At 35.5% G+C, this 27,413-nt stretch overlaps 1 protein-coding gene across 2 annotated transcripts in view; it reads right to left on the reverse strand.

The window, feature by feature from the left end:
* The window catches only part of CCDC141 (coiled-coil domain containing 141), a 97,657-nt gene that overhangs the window by 44,700 nt on the left and 25,544 nt on the right, over window positions 1-27,413 (reverse strand). For both annotated transcript variants that reach the window (XM_040604226.1, XM_040604227.1), the window contains exons 5-8: window positions 26,882-27,135; window positions 18,737-18,856; window positions 11,430-11,624; window positions 2,968-3,140 (exon numbers count right to left, since the gene is read on the reverse strand). In XM_040604226.1, coding sequence (XP_040460160.1) covers window positions 2,968-3,140; window positions 11,430-11,624; window positions 18,737-18,856; window positions 26,882-27,135 — 742 coding nt within the window. The remainder of the gene's footprint in view (window positions 1-2,967; window positions 3,141-11,429; window positions 11,625-18,736; window positions 18,857-26,881; window positions 27,136-27,413) is intronic.

The following is a 27,413-nucleotide window of genomic DNA, read 5'->3' on the forward strand; positions in this document are numbered from 1 at the left end:
CAGCTATGTATCTCATTGCCATATTATACTTTGTATTACAGCAAAGCAGCTTTTTGAAAAGATACCTAAAATTTTTCAGATCCACAACCTTTAAGACCTTCAAATGGTGACTGCCCATGTCCCTCAGGATCTTCAGTCCAGTTAGATAAAGGAAATGGGAAGTCTGTGAGGACAGTCAAGACTACCAGTGAATTGTACAATAAGGGGACCAATATAGCAATCAGGATTTAGTCTTTACAGGAGTTCTGTTTTCTGTCTAAATCCTCCTTTGACTCTCAGCTATTCATACAAATTTTGTTGTCCCATGTGGGTTAATCACTGGGCTAAATACTGGCCAGCATGTAAGGATAGCGCAGGGTGGCTTATGTACAACAGAGAGGCCTCTCTCTTTCCTCTTTCAAAATATGAACATTTCTGAGAGAGACTAATGTTCTGGAATATAACACTTCACCACATCTTCTGACAGAACTCTCGGTGTCACCATTACTGGGATTATGAGCTGGCTGGGAACTTTCTGGGTACCTCCTGAAGCCAGGGGTTTGGCAAAAACACTTAAGACTTCTCTTGGTGTACAAAAAAGTTCAATGTCAGTCAGGATCATCCTTCTGGCATTGAAGACTAGCCCTGTGCTGAGTTGCATCTGGAAGAGACTAGCCAGCAGGTTATCTGACCCTGTTAAGGGCTTGTGAAACTACATCTGGAGGCCAGTTTGCATTCCCACAGCACAAGACAGACAGACAAGTTGAAGTGAACTCAGCAGAGGCCACCAAGATGGTTGGAGACTAGAGCACATGATGTACAAGGAGGTGTTGACAAAAGGTAAGTGGTGATCTAACTGCTCTTTCATTATCTGTGAGGAAGTAGAGTTATACAAAAGACAGAATCAGTCTTTTCAGAGGCGTACAGCAAAAGGGCAAAATGCAATACTCACAGGTTTCAGCAACAGAAATTTTGGCTAGATAGAAGAAAAACATGTTTCATAAGAACAGTGCTTAAGCACTAGAACAGCTTTCCTGGAGAAACTATGGAATCTCCATCCTTGGAGATAATACAAATTTGGCCCTCAGCAACCTAAATTAACTGACAGGTTTTGAGCAAGGGATTACGCCAAATGACCTCTAGATTTCCTTGCCAGTTAAAATTACTCTATGACTGTAATCCTCAAGCCCATGCCTAGGATTATAAAGCGTTCCACCTGCACAGAAGTACTAGCATTACTCATTGCAATGCAGGGCAGCAGGGCAGAGGGCAGCAGGGGAAAACTGATAAGCCATAATATTCTGGTTTTGCTGTCTTGAAAGGGACTTATTTTTATGATGCAAGTGGACACTTAAAGTATTTGAGAGCCTGGCTTTTTACACTGTTCTTTAGAAACAGCAAAACACATTTCTAGTGAGACTTTCTATCAATATTTTTTGAAGTTTCATCTTCCTTCTCTAAATCAGTGGTTCGTCAGCTGTAATGCTTTGACCTTTTTTGAATTATAATCTCTTCTAGGCAGAAATCCTACTTTCTTTTTTATTTATAAGTACCTTGAGCAGCACTTCGGCACACAGGATATCTGCTTGTGGCATTACCTGCTTCTATTGAATTTTACCAGAAAAGACTGATTGGGTTATTTTGACAAATTCATTCCATTCTTCTTGATGTGTACCCATGATATCTTACTATCACACAGCTGATTTGGGCTGTTTAAACATTTTTAAAGAAACTCTTAATAAGGAAAAAAGAAAATTAATTACTTGTCGTTTTAGGTATTCATTCTGTCAAGGTCTTTAGTGTTTCCGACATTAGTCAGTGCTGTGCAGACAACTTGAAATACATCTGCTTCTGTTGACATAATGTCTAGCAGAACATCAAGATCTAGAGAACAGCAGCATGCATTCTGGAATTATAGCTGGTTTAGGAATCAAAATAAAAATTTCACTGAGGAAAATCTCTTTCCTTTCCATTTAATTAAAATATCAGGAGATGCTGAAGCAGTTAACAATAGCTGTAAAGCCAGCTGCCTGTGTTCCCAAAACAACTTTCTGTTTTAATTTTCTATTTTATCCCTTTGCTAGGTTCAAGCCAATTACATCTGGGATGACAGGTGAAGGCACATCAGATAAAATTTTTTTGTAAGGTCATGAGATTAAATTAAAATCTTAACTAGACTTTCATTTGTTGTGTTGAAGTAAAGCTATTTAAGGTTCAGGAATAATTAAGAACATAAGTATGTAATGGGAAAGTAGAGCTAAGCTGACCACTAGCCAGCTACCAGCCATGGTTCTCTGCTCTGTCTTTGAAGTAGAACTCAGTAATATAAACAGTCTTCATTCTTATTGCACCAGACCTGAAAAGTAGGAGATATCAAGCCACTAGGACTGATTCTAAACTAAATCATGCTTTCTATCAGTGTGAAAATCATACCTCTGGAGTACACCATTACTGTTATTAACAAAAGCTTTGGAAGAAAAAAAAGTTGCTTCATTCATGAATTTAAACTACTAATAAGTGGAAAAACTTCCATATTTTCTGCACTTGGCTTAACACCTGTATTTTTGTCTTGCATCACATCACATTATAATTGCTATAATGCTGACTTTCAAAAAGGTCTAAAAGGATTACAGGGGGCAGCAGGGAGTGTTCATAGCCACTGATAACTTAATTTTCATTTATATACATTTACTTTTCCAAAATGTTTAACTAAACCATTGGTTCTGAACATTGCCCTAACATATGAATTCCATTGTTTGACACCACTCTTACAAGTAGCATGTAGTATTCCTAAAGATATTTGTTAAAGAGATTGGTTTGCATAAATAGCAACACTTAAGTAAGGCAGAAACTTTGAGTTTCAGGTCATTTAAATGCACTTAGTTAACTACAGCAGTTCTAAATGCTGTCTGATTTTAACTAGTAGAGTTATAAAGCAACAGGTAGATATGGAGAAATGCAGTAGATACGGAAAAATGGAGGGAATACCTGTGAGAATCTGCTTTATTAACTAAAGTTTGTCCCTTTTGCAAGGTAGTGGCTGTGCAACCTTTAATTGCTTCCTGTAATTCCTCATACTTCATTGTCAAGATAGGCAAACGTAAGCCTTCTGAATTAAAGATTTTAAGGTAAGACTCAATACCTTCAAGATCATCAAGTACCTGAGGGGAAAAAAAAAAACAAACAACTGTTTTCAGTATTTCTATTTAAAATGTGCATGTATATTCTTTTGCATAGATGAACAATAGACATTTAATATTTAACAGTTCTTCAGAAATTAAAAGCAAATTTTAATTTGGGGCCTTGTACTGACTTTGCAGGTCACAGAAGACCACAGGTGTAATTAAAAAAAGTTAATGTAAGTATGGGCATGCAAAATTATGATTACTCTTTGAATTTAAAACTACTCAATTTTTTCAGCAATTGTCAGGCTAATTTGACATACTGAAGCAGAACCAAAATAACAAGAGTAATAACAAGAGCACATCAGCACTCAAAGTTTTATTGAAGCATCCTCTTTTAAAGAGTTTTACCAAAATAATTCTTTTATCTAATGTTTCTATATATTATATAGATCTATATTTCCAACAAGTAAATTATATTTTATTATTTTATTTAATAAGTAAATTAAATTTTATTAAAAAGGTAGGCTTTAATTTTACACATATGCAGCTTTGGTTTTGTTATACCTATTCTCAGTTTGCCTTTACAGTAAACACAAGTTTCTCATTCAAATGACGGAAAAAAGTGACAGAAGTACTCTAAAAATACTTTTAGACAGAGTAAGGACAACATTGCAATATTCCATTATTAAAGTCAGTTAATACTAATATCAGTAAAATAGAAACATGCCCAAACATAATGTGCATAATTGGCATCATAGCAGTAGCACCTTATTCTTTTCACATATTTTTTTTGTTGCTCTCAACACCAGAAAAACATGAAATCTAAATAAGGCAAATCGGTAGACTATCTAATAACATTGATTTCTCATTGAATGCATGCATTTATGAAACAAATTAAAAATATAAAGCCTATAACATGGATTACTCTCTATACATATTTTTAAAAAGAAATCAACTGTTTGTACAACACCAATCAAACTTGTGTTCTGACTCTGCACATCTCTATATATACTCTAAGCTTTAGTTCAGTGAATAACTTTTCAGACTTACAATCTGAAAATAAGTTGCTCTTGAAGCCTCAATTCATCACTGAAGAATTTTGAGAGACAACAAAACCAGAAATACCCTAAAATACTATCTTTAATTATGTCAAGTTCAAAATTATTACATCAGAAGAGCACAAGAACATGGAGATAGACTAAATTTAACTTTAAATACTTTTGCAAGGTTTTACATTCATAAAAAGTTGAAAAGTGAAAATTCAATTAGATTGTCAGGGTACAATATGCTCCAGCTTGCTATAGTGTGTTACAAATGAACCAAGAACTCAGCAGGTGAGAATGAATATATTGCTGACTCAAAAGAGCAAGGAGAAATGCCTGAACTCTCTCCAACACTGAAATCTACACAAAAGAAATTAGGCAAAACAAAGAAAAGAAGATGAGTAAAAGTAATTCAACTTCTATACAAAATGTATTATAAAAGCACAGGCATACTGTTTTGTTGTCTCTGCCAGGTTATTATTCCTTGCAGAATAAAGGATTCAGCATTTTTTTCAAATGCTCCATTGGAGAAGGAGTGTAAATGAGGGTACAGAGAACGGTTTTTTCCTAAAACATGAAATCCTTTTAGCCATCACTAAGTGTAAAAAAGGCCATAAACTTCAGATCAAAACAGGTATTACAATTATTTTTGGAAACTTATAGATCCATGGACTTATGTGAATCTCAAAACATTTTTTTTCTGTAAATAGAGGCCATTCACATGAATGCAGGAACTAAGTGAAGTATATTTGTGTAATAGCTTCTGTATAACAAATTCCATTCTTCAGGACCATACTTAAGAATATTTAATTAAAGAGCCATAGGAAATTTGTAAGTGTTCAAGAATGATTATGCACTTACAAGCATTTCAGGGGTTAACCACTCAACCAGACTTATCACAATAAGTATTACTAGTTAGCATATTTAACTAGGTAAGTAGCATATGTAAGAACATGTTTTGAGTCTTGCTAAAAAGCAACTGGGAAATTTAAAATTAATAAAGCAAAAAGGTATATGTTAGACTTATCAAACAACAACATGAGCAGAATGGCCACTCAACAAGAGTATTTAGAAGAGAACCAGCATGGGGGGGAATAATAAAAGAAAATATCAGGTTTTCTATGCAGCTTCTCTTCCTAAATATGTCTGACTGCTTTGCACATTCATCAATTTGCACCTTTAAGGATGACAGACAACTTTCTTGGGTTGCACCGCCTGCATTCTCAGTGCTGTTGCTATTTGGACCAATTAAGGCTGCTAGCATGAGCAAAGATTTAGATTTCCCATGTTCAATTTCAGTTACAAGTAGGAAGCCTGGTTACAGCAAGATATTATCTGTATTGACTTTTTCCATAGCTGCTGCTGCAGTCACTGGTAGTTAATATACCCTTCCTATTATGCTCAGCATAGCAGTACCAGGCACTAAATTCAGACTTTCAAGAGCTCAACCAAATCAACATTAAACAATCCACGTAAAGCCACCTTTCTATTTCTATCTCAGACTCTTTTCAAGAATTAGCATGTGTGTGTATCTCCGGTTATTGAGGGTTTTTTTAATAGCATAAGTATATTATGGCATAGACAACAGAATATGAGGAGGAAAGATCACATCTATACTCAACTGTGGTACCAGAGCACAAATTAAATGATATGTTTATAGAAATTGTATCACTTGATCTATCAGCTGATAATGCAAAATCATTTTGCAACTTATATTCACAAGTTAAAGATGCAGGGCAGTTATAATTACTGATCTAAATGCTTAACACTAATGACAATTCCTTTTCATTTCAGCACGGAAGATTAGTAGGGAAAAACAATAGTGATGCTAGAAAACCTTACAACCTGTAATTAAAATGAACACCAACATGCTGAAGATAGCACAGGCATAATTCTTATGAGCAGAAATAACCTCTCTTTCCTGAGTCATTTTGGGTATTTCCTGCTATTAAAAACTACTTTGTAATAAATCCAAATTTCATTCAAAAAGGGTATTAATTTTTCTCTCTAAATTTAATGCTAGTGGTTGCCTTGACTGTTCTTCATGATTGGGATCCATTTTAAGTAATTTTTTAAAAAGCAACAAAAAGCATGCAATGCACTTTTCCGAGTCTGTTTGGTTTTGTGGTTGTGTACATACAGAATGTGAATGGTGAATTTTGTTATGGTTTTTTATTTTTCCCCACTTCAATTCTTTGATTTTGCTTCAGTTGTATTTTAGTTCAGTCTGTCTTCCTCATCCATGTATAATTTTGAGATCTTTTCAAGGAAATAAAGGATGTAATCCCTCCATACATACCCTGCTTTTCTATTGTCATCTGACTCTGTATAGTTATCTTGCTTTCAAAGTCCTGTGCCTGTTCAATATTTTCTGTGTAGTTCCTTAGGCTTTATTAATTAGCAAGATCAACAGAAAGTAAAGGATTTTTCAGCAAGGCTTCTACAGAGCAACATGGACCTCTATTTATTTATTTTTGCCAATACTGATTGTTAGCACCACAAAATCACTAACAATATACACAAACCTGAAAACTCCATTAGCAAGAAAAAGAGTCTAGAAGGTTAAGCAAAGTAAGTTTCACTGGATCATGCAAAGATGTGTACTCCAAGCCCCACAGATCCATGCAAAGAATGCCCCACCTCTAAGTCCCTCCTGTATATTTACTTTAAAGCTAGTTCTATCTATACTATCTTGAATTATTTTTAATTTTGCAATGGCACATTGAAGAAACAAAGATCTCAGCATCTAAAATAGTTAGAAGAAAGTATGTATGTCCTGGAGTTCAAAAGCAAAAGGTGGATTTTGAATTAACTTATGCGCCAAAGTACAAGATACTCCACAGCTAACTAAAAATGTGAGCCTGCAAATATAATGAACTCAGTAAATTTATTTATTTACTTAAAGCTATCCAAGTGAATGTTTTCAACATTTTGCCATGCCAAAGCAATCTCAGACTTCCACATTATCATTTCCCAAGAATTATCAGAGGATAGGTACACAGGGATCCCCCTGCAGAAAGTAAAATGGAAGGTAATTACACAGACATAGAAATGGATTGATATTTAAAAGAAAGCTTAGCGAGGAGCGTACACGAGTACAGAAGAGCCAAGGAGTTTACAAACATGCAGAAAAATATTGCTTATTGCAGCCAAACATATAACAGAATGCATCCAAATGTACACCAGAACTTAAGAGCACAAAGACAATATAAGTGCTATACTTCTGTGTTTATATTTTCCTGAATTAATTAAGAATTAAAATTATAATGAGATACAAAGACCTAGAAGGGGTTCTCTTCTAGTTAGTTCAAAACACCTGATACTCTATTTTGCTTTTTTGCCCTTTATATGTAAAGAAAGTCCAGAGGTTCAGGTATACCCTGAGGACAACTTTAAATGTCTCTCTTCTGAACTATAGTAACCATAGTGTTTTGTTCACTTGTACACATAATAGGTATGATGGCATGCTGTGGAGGCACACCTGAGCTAGTGCTTTCTTCAGCAGGTACTTCCACAGAGTATTCTGAAAAGATGCTACCTTTGCTTTCAAAGCAATAGACCTCTATTTGCGTAACTCCTTATCCAAACTAGAAGGGGGTTGACTAAGCAACAGTATTAACGCTGTTTCCATTAGCCCTCTCAGATTCCTCAATATAAGTGAAATCAAGAAAAAGCAGGTTTATTGGAGAAAAAAAAATCTCACTTCACTGCAAGTAATTTCAACACGAAGTATTAAAAAAAAAAAAATCCAAGGAATATATATGGTACAGGTTTAAAGACAAATGTGATTACAGCCCCACCTGGTGCTCAAAACAAAAATTAGTGCAGGCCAAGTCTTAAGGTTGTTTTTGCAGCCCGTATAATAGAGCTATGAATGTTGTTGGAGCTATCCTTGGAAATTTTCTGTTTTTAAAAATTCTACAAACAACGTGCAAACAATATACTTAAAAAAAAAAAACACACAGAAAGAACACTTGGTCTTTGGACACCTTAAAATGTAAACTTTGCTGTCTAGCCTTCTAAATAAAAGGTTTTAGGAAAAAAAGTTTGTGTTACTAATACTACTTAATGTATGCGCCCTTGAAGAACAGGCTTGTTGTAAGACAGAAACAAGAGATTCCACATTTTAAGTCTGGTATTTAACGTTGAGGTATTTCTTTTCAATGGAAAACTTTCAGATGTAGCATCTTATTTTCGAATTATCAAAGACTTAAAACTCAATGGGACAACTTCAGACAGCAGAATCTAAGTTCCTAATTTTTTAAAAAGCACAGAAACACTTGCCGCCTTTAACTTCAGTGTAACATGCAGCTGGTCAGCACCAGTCACTAAAGATCTAATGTTTCAAAAGCTTTGTACCCCAAATCAAGGCAACAAAACTCAGAACCCATCTTTTACATAAAAGACAGCTCTCTGATCTGATAGCACAGACCTGGAAAAGGCTTGAGTAAGTTCTCTACTGACATCAAGGACTGATGAGATAGAACACAAGAATTAAGCAAAAACCCCTCTAACTCAAATAAATTTCCTTGAACAAATTGTTGTGTATTAATACTAGAATGCAGTAACAGAACTTACTTTTATTATATGGTAAGCCAAACAGATTACTAAATTACTTCTTGCTTTAACTAAATAATATCATCCACTTTGCGTTATGAAAAATTTAATAAAACTGGTAAATTGTTCCAATAACTAATTCTGTCACTGTTTAAAAAGTATGTTCTATTACTAGTCAGAATCTGGCATTTTGACATCTGTCTGTGGATTTTGTTGTCTGATAGATAAAAAAGTCATATGCTATTAAAATTTCCTTGCCCACACAGGTGTTTATAGATTTTCTGTCTTCATCACCTACTACTCTTACATAAAATAAAAATATTACAAGCAGAAAAATACCAGCAATCAATCCACAGTACCCCTCCAAAGGTCTTCTGTTGATAAAAATCCCTACTTGTTTTCCCATTTAAAGGCTTAAAACACATTTGGCTCTGAATTGGTTTAAAGTGGCTTAAGGATTTTGTATTACTCACTTTCACCATCAACACATGAAATAGCAGTAATATAACTTCACAGAAGTCTGTTGTAACACTATTTCCACCTTTATGGATCCTTATTTAGTCTTCTCATAAAAGCCTATTATTAACCTGACATATCAATAGATTTGAACTAATGCTATTAAATTCCCTCAATTCTTCATTAATGAACTCTTTTATCAGCTGTTCCCATGAGTTTGCCCAACCCTGATTTTAGGTTGAAAATTTTAAATTAACTGTGTCATTCTCCTCCCACCTCAAAAGTCTAACATTTTTGGGGAAAATTCAAAGTTCTCAATATTTTTACAGCACTACTTCTTAAGATGGGAAAAATCTTCCTATTCAACTTATTTTTCACCTCTCCAATGAGTTTGTAGAAGACAGCACAAGTTAGTGCCAAATTAGTATCCAAACAGGGTTTTGATTTTTATTATATGGGCACACATCCACCGCAAACTGGATTATAACCATTTTGCTTATAGCAGGGAAAACTGTTCAAAGGAACATTTAATTTTTAGAAAGACTAATTCCAAATTCACTCTAGTGTCTTGAAAGAGAAAGGCTCAGAAACAATACAAATGAATACACTTCCAGTAACCGGCCTATAAATATTTTTGATTCAACTGGGAGCATTTTACAGCAAAAAATATATACTGGATTCCTGAAGATTCATTTTGTTTCCACATAAGTGTACGCTTTCACTGTTTTAATTCTACTTGACTGAATGTGGCTGAATCTCAAGTCATTTCCATTATGCCTATCATTCCATTACTATTTTATTTCCTTCTACATGCATTTCCTTGGCTGTGCTGTACTCCCATATACCAAATTTTTTTCAGTCTTTTTATTTCTATATTTTTTACTTGAACAGTAAGTTTTACAACATTTGTTTACTGAAAACCTACTAAAATTCCCCATTGAATCAGTTTAATTTAAAAAATCATGATATATTTTTAACTACAATTAAGTGCTACCCTGTAACATCATAGACTTTGAAAAAGAATCTTAAGATCTTAGGCCTTCAGCCAGTAAAGATATAAGAACTAATCTAACTCACATACAACTGCATGATGACTAGCCTAATAAAATTTCAGACAATGACTGAAGAAAAATGATTCCGTAGTTTTGGTTTGGGACAGGGATTGAAGAGAAAGTCTACAAGAATATTATTTTCATGCTCACATTAGAGTCCATGAAAAAAAGAAAAATGACGAATGGAACTCTTGAAAGCACATTAAAGTGTTCAAGTATGATAAACAGCTTATAGTCTAGAACAAAGTATCATAAGTAAGATGTAACAAAAACTAATGACAAAATTTATGAAAATAATTTTCATACGAGTAGTCATTACTGAACTTGATGTTAAAAAAAGGTAAAAATTCCATTTTAAAAGATTACTTTCTTTGGTTATCAATGATTTATCCATTTTCATCACATAAGATTAGGAAGAGACAGAAAATCAAACAGACATGCTAGTCAAGACTGCTTGTACCCAAACACAATCCACAAAAAACAATGTATAGAATTCAATAGACAGGTAGGCACCCTGTTAGCCTTCTCCTGTGAAAGCTCAAGAATCTAATTCGGAATCTGAATCACTGCTTCTCCACATAAGCACATCACTGATGAAAATTATTACCTACACATTAGCTTGCTGACCTCAGTGTAGGTGTGAGCTTTAAGTCATCATTTGTGCTGTAACTAAGGGAGTTTTGTGCTTTTTTAATGGGCCGCTTTGGTGTTACATCATGTCTAGACCATGTAGTGTATGTTGTGCCCAATATGAGGAATTGTATACTGTCCTTGATTTTTCTCATGTCCGATTATTAATTAGCCCCTCTGGAGACCACTGCAACTATAGGCATTGTTTCTGGTATCCATACTAGCGTGTAACAGTTTGGGTATTTTAGAGCAGCTCCTGTGTCTTCATACAGCATTACACCATCATGACACAGCCCATGATCTTAGAAGTACAATTTTCAACAGGGTATTTCCCACATACCTTGGTTTGGAAACTGAGTGCTCTTCTCAATATACTTTTTAAAAATAAATGGTTTTTTTAAATGCATTTTCCATTTTGGATAGAAGTTTGAAGCAAAAAGTCATATTAAAGAGTAATCAGATTTGTAATTTTCTGTTCCAAATTGTTTAGCAAGCTCTGTTTGCATAATCCCACATACATCAGCACTCTAGAACACACTCACAGCTGTATTATCAGGTTATTATTACAGACTTGGCTTCTTACCAACCTTGCCAGCAGTATGAAAAAAGTCATTGGCCTCTTGTAGCAGGGCTTTCCTTTCTTCCATATGGAAGCATGCTTCTTCACGCAACAGACAGATTTTCTGATTTGAAAGCTTCAGATGTTCTTTTTCTGTATAGTCTTCTGAAAGCAAGATGTTAAGTGCTTCAGCTTCCAGCTGCTCCACAGTGGAATTCCATTCCTAACAGAAAAAAATCCATTTTAATCAACTACACATAAAAATTTCATATACCTGCACAATAACAATGTAAATACTGGAAAACATGTATCGTTTTATCATCACTTAAAACAGTATTTCTACTAGGAGGGATTTCTAAGCAAATTACATTTTTAGTGACAGAGTTTTCAGCAGTGGCATTCCACAGCTTCAGAGACAGAAGTAGGAGTGTGTCTGCTGGGAAAAAGTGTTCTGGATAAGATAAAGACAAGAAACTTCTACTAGGTAAGACCATACTCCCACGACACACAGTCCCTTAAGTCAAACAAATTAACCAGGAACAAATTAAAACATTGCCTAGATAATACCGGCTTCCAGTGAGACAAATTCTGCTGAAAGCTGGACATCAATTAAATCAAATTACTCTCCCTTACAGTGAGGTGTGCTGTCATCCTTCACACTCTCCAATGTGCATCTTCCCTGATTTGCTACACAAAAACACAAGTCCCTGCAAAGCACATCTCTGCATTTTCTGACCATGAGCTTCTCTAGTGGCAGTGACAGGTAGAAAAGCTGCTTTAAAAGGGAAGATCACACTTCAGAATTTCAAGCCACAGTCAGAAACATTACTGACACTTAATTGAGCTAGGTGCTTAAAAATTAAGGTGCTTTAAAATGGATTCAGTTGGAATGGAATCCGTACAAGTTTGCATACAGCTATTTTGTCTACATTGCACCACTCAGAAGACTATTTAGCTGATCAGAACTGATTGTCTATTTGACTCCTGTTTCTTTTTCGACTATTCATACTGAACTGACTTGTGCTTCTAGTGTACTGACCCAATTTATCTATCAAATTTAGAGACAAAACCTTCATGACAAAACTTTTCTCCTTATTCTTTTTTACTTGTTATAAACTCTATTCAGTCCCACTATCTTTAGGTTATTAAAGAGGTACTGAAAGGTGTATCAGACAAGATATCCCAAATGGAACAGAGCTTTAAGAATCAAGAAAAAACCCACCATTTCATCTCTTTCTGTCTTGCAACTACTGCTTTGGTGTTTTGTTGCTTCTTTGGTTTTGCTGTGTTTTTATAGAGAAAACTATAAATCGGTAAAACTGTTGCATAGTGTACTTTATCCCTGCCGTGCCCGTCAACACTTAAAATTTGTGCCACATTATGCTCTTCAAAACAAAAGGAGCATCTGATACTATACTGCGATTTCCCACGTCTTAGGTAGCATATTTCCTCCAATTTTTCTGGTAATGGAAGGAATAGGAGAAGAACCTTTCTGAAATTAATTTAGCATATCCTTCCACAGATTTTTACTAAATGTCTGGTAAATCAGAAAAATATTTTAAAACAACAGAGATTTTTTTTCCCCTTAAAACACTCTGAAGTGTTCATATGGTGTAATAAGATTACAGGGTAGGTTCTTTTATTTTCAGTATGCTTAAAGAACATTAACTTCACATTTGTTGTTTCTTTTCAGTGAAATTACTGCTAGTGGAAGATGCTCTTTTGGAAGTTTTCCCAAAGGAAGTAATCTGGTTATTCTCAGATCTTTCACAAAACCAGCAACAATTCTAATTCCCTCACAGTGTCCCACCATGCTGCTTTATCCTTCTGTGAAGTACAATCAGCAGGAATAGACCTATTTTGGTCTGTGTAGTTCACTGCATTTCTTTTCTGGCATCGTCGACTACTGCAACAAAAATGGTATGGGAAAAACACTTTTTCAAAAAGATCAGCAACTTGTTTCATAAAAACCCCTCCACCAGATGCAGTTATCTCTCCCTCCCTATTGGTATGGACTAGATCTGGACCAACAACTAACAAATGAGACACCTTCTACAATTCTCAACATACCCACTGCCCAACATAACCAAGCTGAAATGGTATGTGGCAATTCCAATGGAAAGGATTAATTTCCTTGTTTTGTTCTAGATTAAATTGAACAGTTCAGGAAAAAGTTCCAGCACTATGCACAGGGCAGTGAAAAACACACATCAAAACGGAAAACATACATTCAGACCATGACTGTATGTTCTTGCCTTGAACTTTGGATTCATTCCTGCAGCTTCACAGCATACGAACTCAAACTGAAACACAGAGTATTGACATGGGTAACAAAAGTAATTTAAAAATATCAACAAACCCATGGGAATAAGGAATATGATACCTGATGTAATGTTGATACATAGCAATGCAGCAGTCTCAACATTGTTTATTATATAAAAATACCTTTAACCTTCTAAAAAATTACTACCAATGTATATTAAGTGATGAACCTTTCTGTTTGGATTAGTCTGTGGTACTAACTGCTGCAAGTTATAACAGAGACAAATATTTTAGCTAAGTTGAGGGAAAAAAAGATGCAAATTTTATATGATGAGACAAGCAAATTTTCATTACATTAAAACTGATTAAAAAAAACATTAAAGCTTATTTAGGTACTAAGTAAGCTTTCTGAGGAAGAAAAATTTTAAAAAGAAGACACACTAAGAAGCATAAAAGAACTGCTAACACCTTCACTGAAGTAGTAGAAATGTCTCAGATTACAGACTTATTTGATCAGCATCCTATTTCTGTGCAATGCAACATATAGTTCATCTTGAAAATCTAATAATAGGGAAAGGAAAATTATGACAATTCTGCTGAGTTTGTAAGTCATTCTTCCACTGTGGCGACTATTCTTTACCTTTCTGCCACAGAAGACCTAAGCAGCTAGAAAAATCTATAGACCTGCATTAATGCCGCCTTCAGCTTTTTCACATTAAATCTGCTTTTGCTTTTAACTTTTATTACACTATTACCAATTAAAACACACACACACACACGGAAAAAAAAAAAAAAAAAGCCCCAAAGCCAGCATAAAATAATTCAACAGTGCTAACATTTTTCAACCTGATTCTAAGTAGTTTGGTAAGAAAAGTAATTCCATATATTTCAACAAGTTTAGCTTTGTTTCATTTTGAAAAAGAAAGATATGTCAGAACCCCAGAATTCCATTGACAACTGTGTTCTGGTTATACTTCAATACATCTGCACTATTTGCTACAAAGATGAAAATCTGGCTCACTCATACTGACCCCTGCTTTGCTTCCATAGGGGAACCCTTAGGAAAACCCTTCTCAGAAATTTTTCTCCAGTTCACCTCTTCCAGAAAGAAGCACCTGAAGATCAAATGACCAAATGCTGTGAACTATTATTTCCCTGTATGCTAGTAAAAAATACTGTTGTTTTAGAGTATCCTACAGTGACATTGCACCAATTCCCAAGAAAACACGCAAGAAAAAAAAAAAAACACCCAAACCCATACAAGTATTCCTTGAGGATCTGAACTGGACACTTCCAGTGTAATAGTGAAATACAGAGATTAATCTGGAGCACAATAAAAGCAATTTTTCCCAATATTTTTTATTTTTTCTATTACTGATAAACAGCTATAGCAAAATCTTTCTGGAATTTTTGTTTTATTTTGCATACAAATTAAAATAATGACCACTTCTGAGATGTGGATGCAATAATCTTCAGCCTGTACTTTTAATTAACTGAAACCCTGCACTGTATTACTTAATGCACAATTCCCCTTTCATAAAATCCTGTCTTTGTTTCTCTGTCCTAAGTAATTATCAGAAAGAATGAGGATTTCGAGTGTAATTACAGTCTGCTGCACTATATTTGTTCCTCTTTACCTGAAGAATTTATCTTGGGAAAAAATAGTAAGGATGTCTCTCCACACACACAGTTTAATTGGCCTATTTATGAATGTGTAGACCCTGACATCCAATTTTATCAGCACCACAGTGTCATCATCTTCCAATACTTGCAGCTGGAATGACTGGCACCAAATGCATTCCATGGTCAGATTCCAACCAAAATTTCACTTAAATTTAAACATATAGATGTTAATGAGAATTAGAAAACAACACTGCAGCTGGGAGCTTTTAACTTGGACTGATAATAATTAACCGAAAAGAGGCAAAAGAGTGCAGCTGAATACGTGCATCCTCATTTTGTTGTCACAAGCTATTTGTATAATAATTAAAAATAATATTTTATGCAAGAATGAAAGATGCATATTTAAATGTAACAGGAAAGGAAATTGTCTATAGTTAGCTTAGAAGCAGATACAGAAAACCAAAAAAGTTCTGAATTGTTTTAGTGCATCATAATGTGTAAATTATAATTATAGGAGTCAAGGCTAAATTCTAAGAAAATAGCTCAACTTTGAAATGATTTCCTGTAAGAGAATTTCACTGTAACAACACTCATACATCTGTTTGGTACAGGGTGCCCAACAGCAGCTTTCACATGAACTTAAAGCACAAGTTAAACTCTGCCTCATTCATACTGAGGAAATTTTCTTCTCTTAACTTTTCACACAAGCTCAAAAAAACAATTCATTATAATAATTTACAGTTTAAAATATTCCATTAATGTTACAACCTTGCATTCTCTTTAAGGGTATTAAATGTAGTTAGACTCATTCGCTATCCCATTTTGATCATTACTTGGTTCAATTTTCTATAAAATAGCTAGCAACAATTTTAATGTCAGCTATCTATTTGTAAGGAAAAGTTTCTACACATAAAAAGCCTACACTTTCCATCAACAGCACACACAAATTCAGTGGAAAAAAATCTTTGTCAGTTTTTTCTGTCCTTCAGCCTTCTACATGTTAAATGCACACAATCTGTCAGTCAGTCCTGAAGGGAACACAAAGCCTGCTAATACCTCGACTATTCATTTTGTCAAGAAATGCATGTGAATTCCTCTTACCTATTAAAGACACATTGTATTGTGCATGCCTATACTCAATGTGACTCCTTAGCTCATGTAACTATCCTTACTTCTCCTCTCAGTAGTCTTGCTTTCACTATGCCATTTGGCCCAGGGAAATGAGCTCTTTCGAGGTTCCTTAATCAATCAAGTATTTTTCAAGAGTATTAAAACTGATGAAGTAAAATTATTGTGGCTTTAAGTAAATCTTGAACATTTTCTGCCTTCAAAAATCTCCAGCACAAGCCTGAAAAAAAACCATGCTGCTAGTAAGAACCGCAGAAGGCTAAAGGTAAGATGCCCTAAATCATAATTTACATGGATACGTAAGCAAAAATTTTAATGCTAATAACTTTTAAATGACTTTAAGAAGAAAAAAGCAATTCAGTAAGATGATATGAATGACCTTTTACGTAACGTATGGGAGAAGAATTGCTAGATGAAACTGTAATAAGTATTATCGCTGTAAATTAGTTTATGGATGCTCAACCATGAAAAAGTTTATTATACAAAATGAAAATGCATACTGTTCTCCTTTCTGCACTTGCAGCATCATTTCCAATTCAGACAGCAAATTACAAGAATAGCCTTTCAGCGTGGAATGTGGAGAAGATTATGATCATTTGGCTAGTTCTAAAATTCAGCAATACTTTAGGACATCTCCAATACTTTTGTGGGTCCTTATTTCTCTGGAAACACTCCCCATCTTACTCTTGCACTGTTCTGCTTTTCCTGCGCCAAAGGTCTGTTCAGGCTTTGCAGCAGAATTTAATTTTTCCTAGTCATCATCTGGTGAGGCTGCACCTCAAATGACGTGTTCAGTTTTGGGTCCCTCACTTCAAAACAGACATTGAGGTGCTGGAGTGTACCCAAAGAAAGGCAACAAAGCTGGTGAAAGATCTAGATCACAAGTCTTATGAGGAGTGGCTGGGGGAACTGAAGTTTAGTCTGGAGAAAAGGAGGCTCAGGGAGGGCAGGGCGACACCTCATCACTTTCTACAACTTCCAGCAAGGTGGCTGTAGGCAGGTCAGGGTCGGTCTCTTCTCCCAGGTGACAAGCAACAAGACAAGAGGAAACAGCCTCAAGTTGCACCAGAGGAGGTTTAGATTGGATGTTAGGAAGAATTTCTTCACTGAAAGGGTGGTCAAGCACTGGAACAGGCTGCCCAAGGAGGTGGTGGAATCACCATCCCTGGAGGTGTTTAAAAAACACATAGATGTGGTACTTAGCAACATGGTTTAGTGATGGACTTGGCAGTCCTGGCTTAACAGTCAGACTTGATGATCTTGAAGGTCTTTCCCAACCTAAATGATTCTGTGATTCCATGATCCCGAGGTGAAGAAAGTATGTTTTCTGACATACTGCTTGCAGCAGCATCAGAAATATTACTGTATTCTGCTTACATGACAACCCTGAAGCAGTAAGCTGTAAATTATGCAAACAGGCAAAGGTGACATTCAACTACAGAGCTTAAAAAGAACTATAACTGAACAATCACACGCATATTAGTCGCTATCACACAATAGTCTTTAAAAATGCATTTGTTTTGTTGGAATGTTTTTTGGATGAAAAAGGCCTGCTTTTTCATCTGGGTTATCCAAATGCAATTGCTTGAAAATGATACAGAGAGCAATAATCCTGACCAGGCAACAGCACTTACCTGATGATACCACAACTGAGATATCTAAAAAAAGGTTCTAAATATATGTAATTTATACCATATAAATATTATTTTTTTATATCAAGATTTTCTTTAATCCCATTTGGTTTTATGAGGGAGGATAACAGCATATTCTGTGGAAACTGATATTCACAATGAAAATATATTTTCAATTACTTTTATTCTCAAGAAATAAATGGGCAGATACCTCCTCCAATCATGTACACAGGTCAGTGACAATAAATTATGGTAGAAGTGGCTGGCTTTTCATCCTTTAGAAACATTAAAATTTGGTAATATTCTAATAAAATTGCTTCTCTATTTTTTGCAGCATGGTTTAATATGTAAACTACCAGTCTGGAACTTGAACACTAAATTGAAAAACCAACAAAACAACATCAAGGATTATTCTGATCACTAAATTGAAAAACCAGCAGAACAACATCAAGGTTTACTCTTCTTTTACCTTATCAATAGTTTTTAAAGTTTTAAATGAGAAAACCAGAGAAACATGGAGGCCTGCATTAAAAGTAGTAAAATGAAAAAAATCTCATTTATACAGACAGAAATATATAACCTATGTGAACATACCAGGTATCTACTCCTATATGTGCTTATAAAATGCCCTATTTCACATATTGCTACTCATTTTTAAAAACAGCTTCACCAATCAATTCTTATTTCTTACTTTCAATTTTATTTCCATTTCTTCAAGCTCTTGAAGTAACTCTTCATTTTCCAATAGAGATGAGCCTAAGTTTTGCTTGTGAAAATAATCTCTGATGTTCTTCTTATACCAAGATATTACCTAAATAAATAATAAAAATAAATCAGTCAGTGAAAAATTTGAATCGACTGTCCATTCTTTAAACATGTGCAAGACAGCTGTACTGTAAACAGTTTTCTACAAAGAAGCCATAATTTTCATTTTCATTTTTCATGCCTAATGATCATTCTTTTATTCAAATGTTTGCATTTGTATTATTTGAATGCTAATAAATGCAGAAGGAAAGGACTGTAGTCAAAACAAACACGTTCTGGAATATATATAACAAAATAGACACAAATGTATTCATCAAGTATGACCAAATCATAAATTAACACAGTAAAAAAACCCAAACAACCAAGTTATATTTCACAACAGTCACACACAGAATAAACACATCTTATAACCCATAACACAAAGATATTGCACATTTTCCCTAGAATAAAAAAAAATCCCTTTGAGTACAGTAAGACTATCAGTATGAGTACTTTTGCTAGAATACCCCCAAAAAAAAACCAACCCAAAAAAAACTAAATGAACATTATGACCTAATGGAACCTCTCCATCCCTGGCTTGAAAAACCCAGTTAAGCTACTGAAATAACACTATGTGGAATAAGCTTTATTACATATTAGTAGACTTTAGCAAGTATGTACAGCAAACATATGCCATATACAAGTATATCTTCTAAATTGCAGAAAACAAGTTGCATTTATTTCTGCTTGATTCACAGTAGGTACCTCTCACTTTGTAAACAGCACATGGCAGGAATTCCTGAGTGAAACTTTGCATTTTAAAATAGTAGTCAGAATGAGTTATTAGTATGAAGGAGACTTCCTCCAATCATTTCAGTCTGGAAGATCACTACTGTACATAAATCATATATGGCATACTAAGAACTACTTCATACTCTACATAGTACAGATTTTAATAGCACACTACGGAATTTTTTGTTTTATCTGCTCACGGAGAAGCTATTTTCAATGCATTTAAGCAATTCAAAAAATAAAAGAGCCTTTAAAATATGTCGGAAACATTTTCAGTTACAAATAAAAAATTGGGCATATTATTTCAAGAGTTCTATTGAACTCAGGAAGTAAACAAATTATTTTACTACCAAGCTGTTATTTCTTGAGCATATCCTCCAGATGTGTAGGTACTCACTGAAACATTTTTCCTGGAAGCATATCTTCACAGAACATTTATTATAGGTCCACCAAAATGCAATTTAATGAAATGGACAATAAAAACTGTGCTAAAACAGAAAGAAAAATTTCTGTGTAATTTAGGACCGTTCTCTGTATCATGTATCTGCTTAGCCAAACAAACCAGTATTTCTGTAATGCTAGGCAGAAGAAGTAGTTATTCTTCAACCCTGTTATAGTATTCACCCCTTTACCACTTGGCAATGTTTCCTTCTACTACAGTGACTTTAGTAAGTAAGCTTCCACCACAGTTACTACCTCTGAGTGATTTGTGCTAACTTAGTTTTTAATCAAGAGCTGGGAATATTTAACTGCTTTTTAAGAAAGAAACCCACAGAATCTTACTTCCAGTGATTGTGGTGGAGCGATAGGGAAAGGGAAAGGTTAATATACCTGTATCAAAGAGACAGTGGTTTTCCTTGCTTGGTTGAAATCTAAAAATCACTCCTGTTATTCAAAAATTACGATTATATCATTCATTTACAGCAATTAACTGCTCTGCTTGCAATGAATAATCCATATCAGAAATCAAGGCTCTTCAATATTTTTCTCAGGTTGTTAAACTGCTCATTTTGCACTAATTATGCTCCAGGTGGTTTTTATGCTTATGGTTTTCCACTGCCTTCCCACATTTCCGACTGACAATTCAGGAGAAGCATGTTTTTCAACAAATGGGAGGTGGGAGGAGGCAGCAAGCCAACAGCTTAGCTTGCCTTGTTGTGATGGGCTGGCCTTGGCCAGCTGCCAGCCACCCTCTTCGCTCTTCCTTCTTCACAGAACAGGGTACGGAAAAATGAAAAAGCTTGTGCGTTGACAAAGACCAGGAGATTGCTTTAGCGGTTACCATCCCAGGTGAAACAGGCTTAAATTGGGGAAAATGAAATTAATTTATTGCCAATTATACATTTGGGGAGAAATAAAGTCAAAAACTAAGCCACCTTCCTTTTACCTAGCCCTTTTCTTCAGGCTCAATTTCACTCCTTCATTCCCACCTCCTCTCCCTACTCTCCCTCACCGACTAACAGTTTCCCTTAGTCACTCCTTCCTCACACCTTTCCCCGAGTCCAGCACAGGCTCTCCCAGGGGTGTAGTTTCTGTCAGGATGCCCTGCTCCAGCATGGGTTCTCTCTGGCCACACTTCCTTCGGGAGCTATCCCAACTGCTCCAGTGTGGACTCCTCCATGAGCTGCTGTGTAAATACCCGCACTGACGCAGCCCTTTCCACAGGCTGCAGGGAAAGGCCTGCTGTGGTGCGCTCTCTTCCAAAACTTCCATGGGCTGCCGGAGAATACCTGTTCCAGCACCTAAAGCAGCTCCCTCCCCCACCTTCTTCACTGACCACAGAATTGTTTCCTATTCTTCCCCCTCCCCATGTCTGCGCAGTGTTTTACCTTTTCCTCAATGCGTTTTACCAGAGGCACCACACCAGCTCTGCTGAGGGGCTCAGCTGTGCCCTATGGCGCGGCTGTTGTGAAGCCGGATGGAACTGGCTGTGTCCAGTGCCTGGAGCCCGCCCGCGCCTGCAAGAGCCGGGAGCCCGCCCGCGGGAATTTTCAGCGGTAGGGCAGTTGTGGCAGCACCAGTTCAAAGTTCGTATACAAATACGTTGCCCTGGGCTCCACCAAACCTCTGGAACAAGCTGACAGTAACGTGAGACTAGAGAGAGAAGGAGCAAATACAGCAGAGAAATTAAGAAGTAATAAGCTTTTCTTTCTAGAAATTATTCCCACTAGGAAAAACTGATTTTTCACACCCTTTCTTCCTGCATGTATTAAAACACACATACTTAGATGCCAGAAATTAAGGCTGAGCTTACCTCAGGCCGTTTGCACTTGAGCAGCCCAAGCTACCGAGTTTGACACACTGAGCTGCAGGATGAGGTGCCCGCAAGTAATTTCTCTACTGCATCCGCAATAAGATTACCTCATTAAATACCAGACAGGTGTTTGGTTTTGGTTTTTTTCATTACAATAATTACTGTATTTGAGTGGCTGATGCTTTACTATCTTAAATCTCAATATTTTTATCATCAGGATCTGAAGGCGGCAGCATGACAACACAGATCCACATTGGTTCACCTTGGGGACATTTCAGTCTCCTCATGAGAATACTGCCTAAGCCCTTCCCTAATCCTCAGTGCATTCATCTTCACAATACTGCTAGTGAAGCATCCCTGTCTAATTCCATAAATAGCAAGTTAGGGCAAAATGGGACCACAGACACATAGTTAAAGAAATATACAGCACTTCAGTTAAAAGTCTGGGCTTTAGTGATTTCTCTATGATCAACTACAGCCTTATAAAGAAGAGAAATTATAAAAATATTTTTTTATGGAAAAACAACCAAATATCAGTATTGCATTGTCCCAGAGTGGCTGCTACTGACTTGTTACACCATGTTTGTGAAGGACTGTAAAAAGACCCTGGAAATTTAAAAACAAAACAAAACAAAGCAAACAAAAACCAAACCAAAACAAAAACCACAAAACCACACCAACAAAAGAAACCCACCAAAACAAAACACAATAAAAACACCAAACACCACTAAATGTTATGTATACCAGTCAACAAAAGCATTGCACTTTCCAATGTACTGGAATAGTCTTTTTCATTTGTGAAGTTCCTTGCCTATGTAGATGAAAGCACTGTGTGCTTTTTTTTTTTTTCCCCCCCTCCTTTTTTAAAGAAATGGCTTTGTTTACACAATGTTCCCAAATGCAGAAGTTATTTAGAATATTAGCTAATGAGAGTAATCATTTCAATTTTGAAGGAAACATTTCCAAATGTGAAATACTAATACCAAGTAATTCATGAAGGTGCATGCGTACTTTAACAAGAATACATATAGTTTTAGGAAAGATTATGACTGACCAACAATGGAATGAGATTGACAGGATATCAGAAACTCATTTGGTTTCAAGGTGTGGGGCTTTTTTTACATAGGATGAAAGTGTGGGAATCCTATGAGGTTGGCCCATATATGCAAGAGTAGTAAAAGGAACTAAGTCATCTGTCTGGAGAAACAGGAGATCAGACATCTGAAAATACACAAGAGGAGAAGCATTGACCATAATTAAGACAGTGGCAAAATCACTGCTAAGCTCACTGGCACCGTCGTTGCACCAGGAGTAGCTATCAGAGAGGCAATCTTAAACTAATCTGCCCACAGAGTTTTGAATAATTTAAATCCATGTAGGTCTAAATGCCTTAGCACTCATTGTATATAAACATAAAACATGGGGTTTATATTTATGAAAAAACCCTTTGCAGAATGTACTGGAGCCAGACATGAAGTCAAAGCTTCACAGGGGAACCTTATACAACGTTTTGGTGATTCAGGTAGTTTTATGCATGAGATTACAATCTTCAGATTTGTCTCCAAACTGAGATAAACTCAATGTTTTCATTCTTGCTAGCAGTAACAACATTAGCTGAGTACAGCTATTGGAAAAAATAATCAACAAAGAGCACACCACCAGTAGGTGTAGTCCATGTTTAGACAATTCTCTACACATTAGCTGCTGCTATGGATTTCTCCTCATATATGTGCACATTTTTTACACATTTGGATCTGCAGATCCTCATTATCAGATGTTAAAATGAAATCTCCATTTTTCATAATAGAAATTTGCTTTCAAGCAAAGAAACAACAGAACCTTTCCATAACCTACCATACAGAAATTCCTCTAGGCAAGTAAGATCATAAATCTATCAATTTTCTGCATAAAGGTTACAAGCAAAGAAGAACATCCTGCATTTTTTTGGGTGGAATACGATGACATCTGTTGGTTCACTGAGCTGTACTACTTGATTTTTTATGTCAATTAAATTACTTTTAATAAAAATTAAATAAAAAAGGGAACTGTGACATAACAAGATACTTTGTTCCCCATATATCTGTCCAGACAGCAAACGTGGGTGTACTCACCTGTCCCCTGAGTTTTACTCAGCTCTTATCTCTGCCCTTGAAGTGACCAAGCAGCATGAATAATTTTAATTGTCTCGTATATGCATGATTGGATCGATTAAGAAAAATTGCTTTCATAAATCTTCTTCCAACGATAACTAATTACGCACAAAATAGGCCAATCTACCTCTGATTTTCATTAATGAAAGAGAGTATCAGAAAATATGATGCTGAGATTTCCATAAGGGAAGGTCAGATAACCTTCTCTAAATATAAAATAAGTATACTTTCACATATTGAAAATACAAACAAAGAAACATTACATGTTGCAATCATGACTATCAGATCATCACATTCCAATTAGAGATCAAAGGAAGGTGCTGCATTTTTAGCTCTTCAGAACCTGGTAATAGCTAGTGAACTTTACAGCTGCTTGCCTTTTCTTTTTAAAAAGCAACCCACAGATCATGCAGCCTTCTGCATTACATAATTATGACTAGCAAAACAGACAACACAAAGAGCAAAAATCCACTCTTAGATTTTCACACAAGCAGAGCTCATTTCCAGTACTTTACTTTCTCTGTATACCCTGAACTCCCATTAAATGTCAGTGGGAGTTCATTATGCTGTCCTTGCATGTGTAACACCATTAGATGTCAGGAAGACTTCAATTCATGTATGTGAGATTGGAATATTATTTTTCAGATGTGCTGCGAGGCTTAGAGTTTGATTTCTGTCATCACTCAGAAATATATGCATAATGTGTTAGAGGCCAGAGAAAAATTTTACATGAAGTCTCTAAAAGTTAATTTTCCTATGTTTACATGTGAATATATTTTTTGTCCATGATGAATGCAAATTGTCTATAAATGTACAAATTGTATATTATACCAGGTTTGACTCCAATGCAGATACTAAACAAGTATATTCTGATAAACATGATTTTTAAGTCTTTGAATTTTAAGTCTTTGAATATACACACTCTGTGTATATACCAGCCTCAAACTGGATGCAGTTATGAACTAACAGGTAGTTAAATACTGGTCACTCTCTTCAGATCATCAGGAAACTTGCCAGTAGAAAACAGTTTCTGTACTTACTCTAATGTGAGTAAGTACTCTTACCTGAGAGGAGATGGAAACAAACACCCCAAAAATTCCCTGCACAGTGTTTTCAATCCCACCTTAACAGAAAGTGAATTCTAGCTGGTTACTCCCAAATATTTATTCCTTATGTGATGAGGATAAGTAGAATTCCCCAGTAAATTTTATGAAATCGTGACATTTATCATCTCAGGCAATGTGATTTTTATTTGGTTTTAATTTTTTTTTAAAGTATGCTTGGCTCCAAAAAGGAGTGCATATATTTATCCCCTACTTTTCAAAAGCAAGGTATTTACAAAATATTTCCATTTTGAATGTTCCTTTATGTTTGTATACTATGGAATAACGCTACCATGATCAGGTAATTGTAGTAGCATCTAACACTTTTTAATGTAGAGAAAAGATCGTTGTTCTAGATTAAATAGGACATATTTCCAATATAGTGAGTTAGGGTGACACTGAAAGTTCAGTTGTAGCTGTTGTATATTTATTAAAATACATTCTATTGAAACAACATTTCTTTTTGAGGATCTTTCTTTTATGGTATGGCTATGTGGTGATACTAAAAAAAAAATCGAAACATAACAGCAGCAATAATATGATGTCTAAACAAGTACTAGGTGGTTTCTAATGGTTTACACAAAAACTAACACAGCCTCCTATACCGTAGCTCCTGGTTTTCATTATTTTTATCAGCTACTATTTTGTAACTAAATACTGAGATTACAACACTTGTGTAAGATCATACTAGTTTTACCTGGGTTTGGTTTTTTCTATATAATCATTAAATAAGTGATTCTTGCTCTTTTTCTGGCAGCCACTGATACTGAATGCTCCAAAAGTAAGGCTGTTGGCTTCCTTGGAAACCTCAACAATTTTGTTGTCTCTAAGCAAAATTAGAGAGTTGTGCTTGTCGAATACGGTGTTTCTCATCTTAAACAACCTCACAGGCAAAGTTAGTGCCTGCAGGATAGACTACCACTAACAGTTTCTAACATTTTCCTCTGATAGAGGGGGAAACTATTTTGGAGGCAAAGAATGAAACTTAAGAGGTTTCACAATCAGGACTGTACTGTCATAGGTCCATACAAAATTTTTGCCTATTTACAAAACACTGAAAATAATTCAGCTTTAGTCTTGTTAGACTCTGGCAGTTAAATTTGCTTAGGTTCCTCCTTCTCAGCATAGTTAATATCCAAAGAGGCAGAGAGTCTGAATTGCAGAAGTTTCTCTGATAATGTGGAGCATAAAGAGGTAAAAGTTTTCTGATCTGAATACTGGGAGATGAGGAATGAAAAGGAAAAAGACCAGTAGGACTGGAAAGAGGAAAAGAAAGCATAAGACTTAAATATTTAAAGACCTAAGCTCTGAAAGGACATAAAGAACAAAAGTCAAGGACTTTGTATCATAAGTCAGAAGTCATGATGTATCTTCAATACACACCAACTGGTTAACTATGCCACACCTTCCCTTCAATTGACTTTTCCAGAAACAGCCTGCTGCAGATGCAATTGCTATTACCAGTTACACATAGCTCATGTGGCTAGAGGTTTATTTGTGCTGGGAATTCAATTTTAAAGGAATCTAGTTAGTTTGAAGCACCACATTTGATAACTGGGAGGGATCCATGGAAATGGTGTTTTTGAAGACAGAGAAGTTACATTAAAATAAATTATGAAGATGTTATAGCTACAAAGTGAAATATTCAAAAGCTAGAGTCTCAAACAGAATTGGACCAGGGTTATATTGGCCTAATATATAAATTTAAGCTCCTATTCTTTAATAGTCTCTACTGTAAAACAATTGCCAGATTATTTTTTTACTGTGACTTCCTTTAATATTATGTGTCTTACCTGGTTCTCTTGTTGGTGCCACAAACAAATTTGCAGAACCTGCTCCAGTCCTTGGCGCTGATGTTTAAGAAATCTGTCCAGTTGCCGTCTCCTGTCTTGTAGCATTTCAAGAAGATTGTCAATTTTCAAGCAGCTGCTGTGGGCTCCCTGCATCAGCTCCGGATTTGCATTTGGCCCCTCACATTTGAATTCTTCTATGAATTCAGTTAGCTCTTGGCTTTTGTTTAAAAGTGCAAGTGACTTTTCCAAAAGCTCTGTAAGAACAGAATTTCATAGGGAAAAAAACAATGTGTTCTGTAATTCTAGAGACGTATTTCAAATACTACCTATCATATAAGTATTTTTAAAACTACCTATATATTTGCATTTTTGAGCATAATGTATTTTAATGCATTGCATGAACAGATTATAAATACTTACTTTAGAAGGTACATATCCTAAGATGTTTCTGTTTGGACAGCGTTTATATAAACCTACAAAGGTATAACAGTGTAGACACATACATATATGTACCACTTTAATGACCTACTAG

Source organism: Falco naumanni, chromosome 8 (assembly GCF_017639655.2).
Source record: "Falco naumanni isolate bFalNau1 chromosome 8, bFalNau1.pat, whole genome shotgun sequence".
Taxonomy (NCBI): Eukaryota; Metazoa; Chordata; class Aves; order Falconiformes; family Falconidae; genus Falco; species Falco naumanni.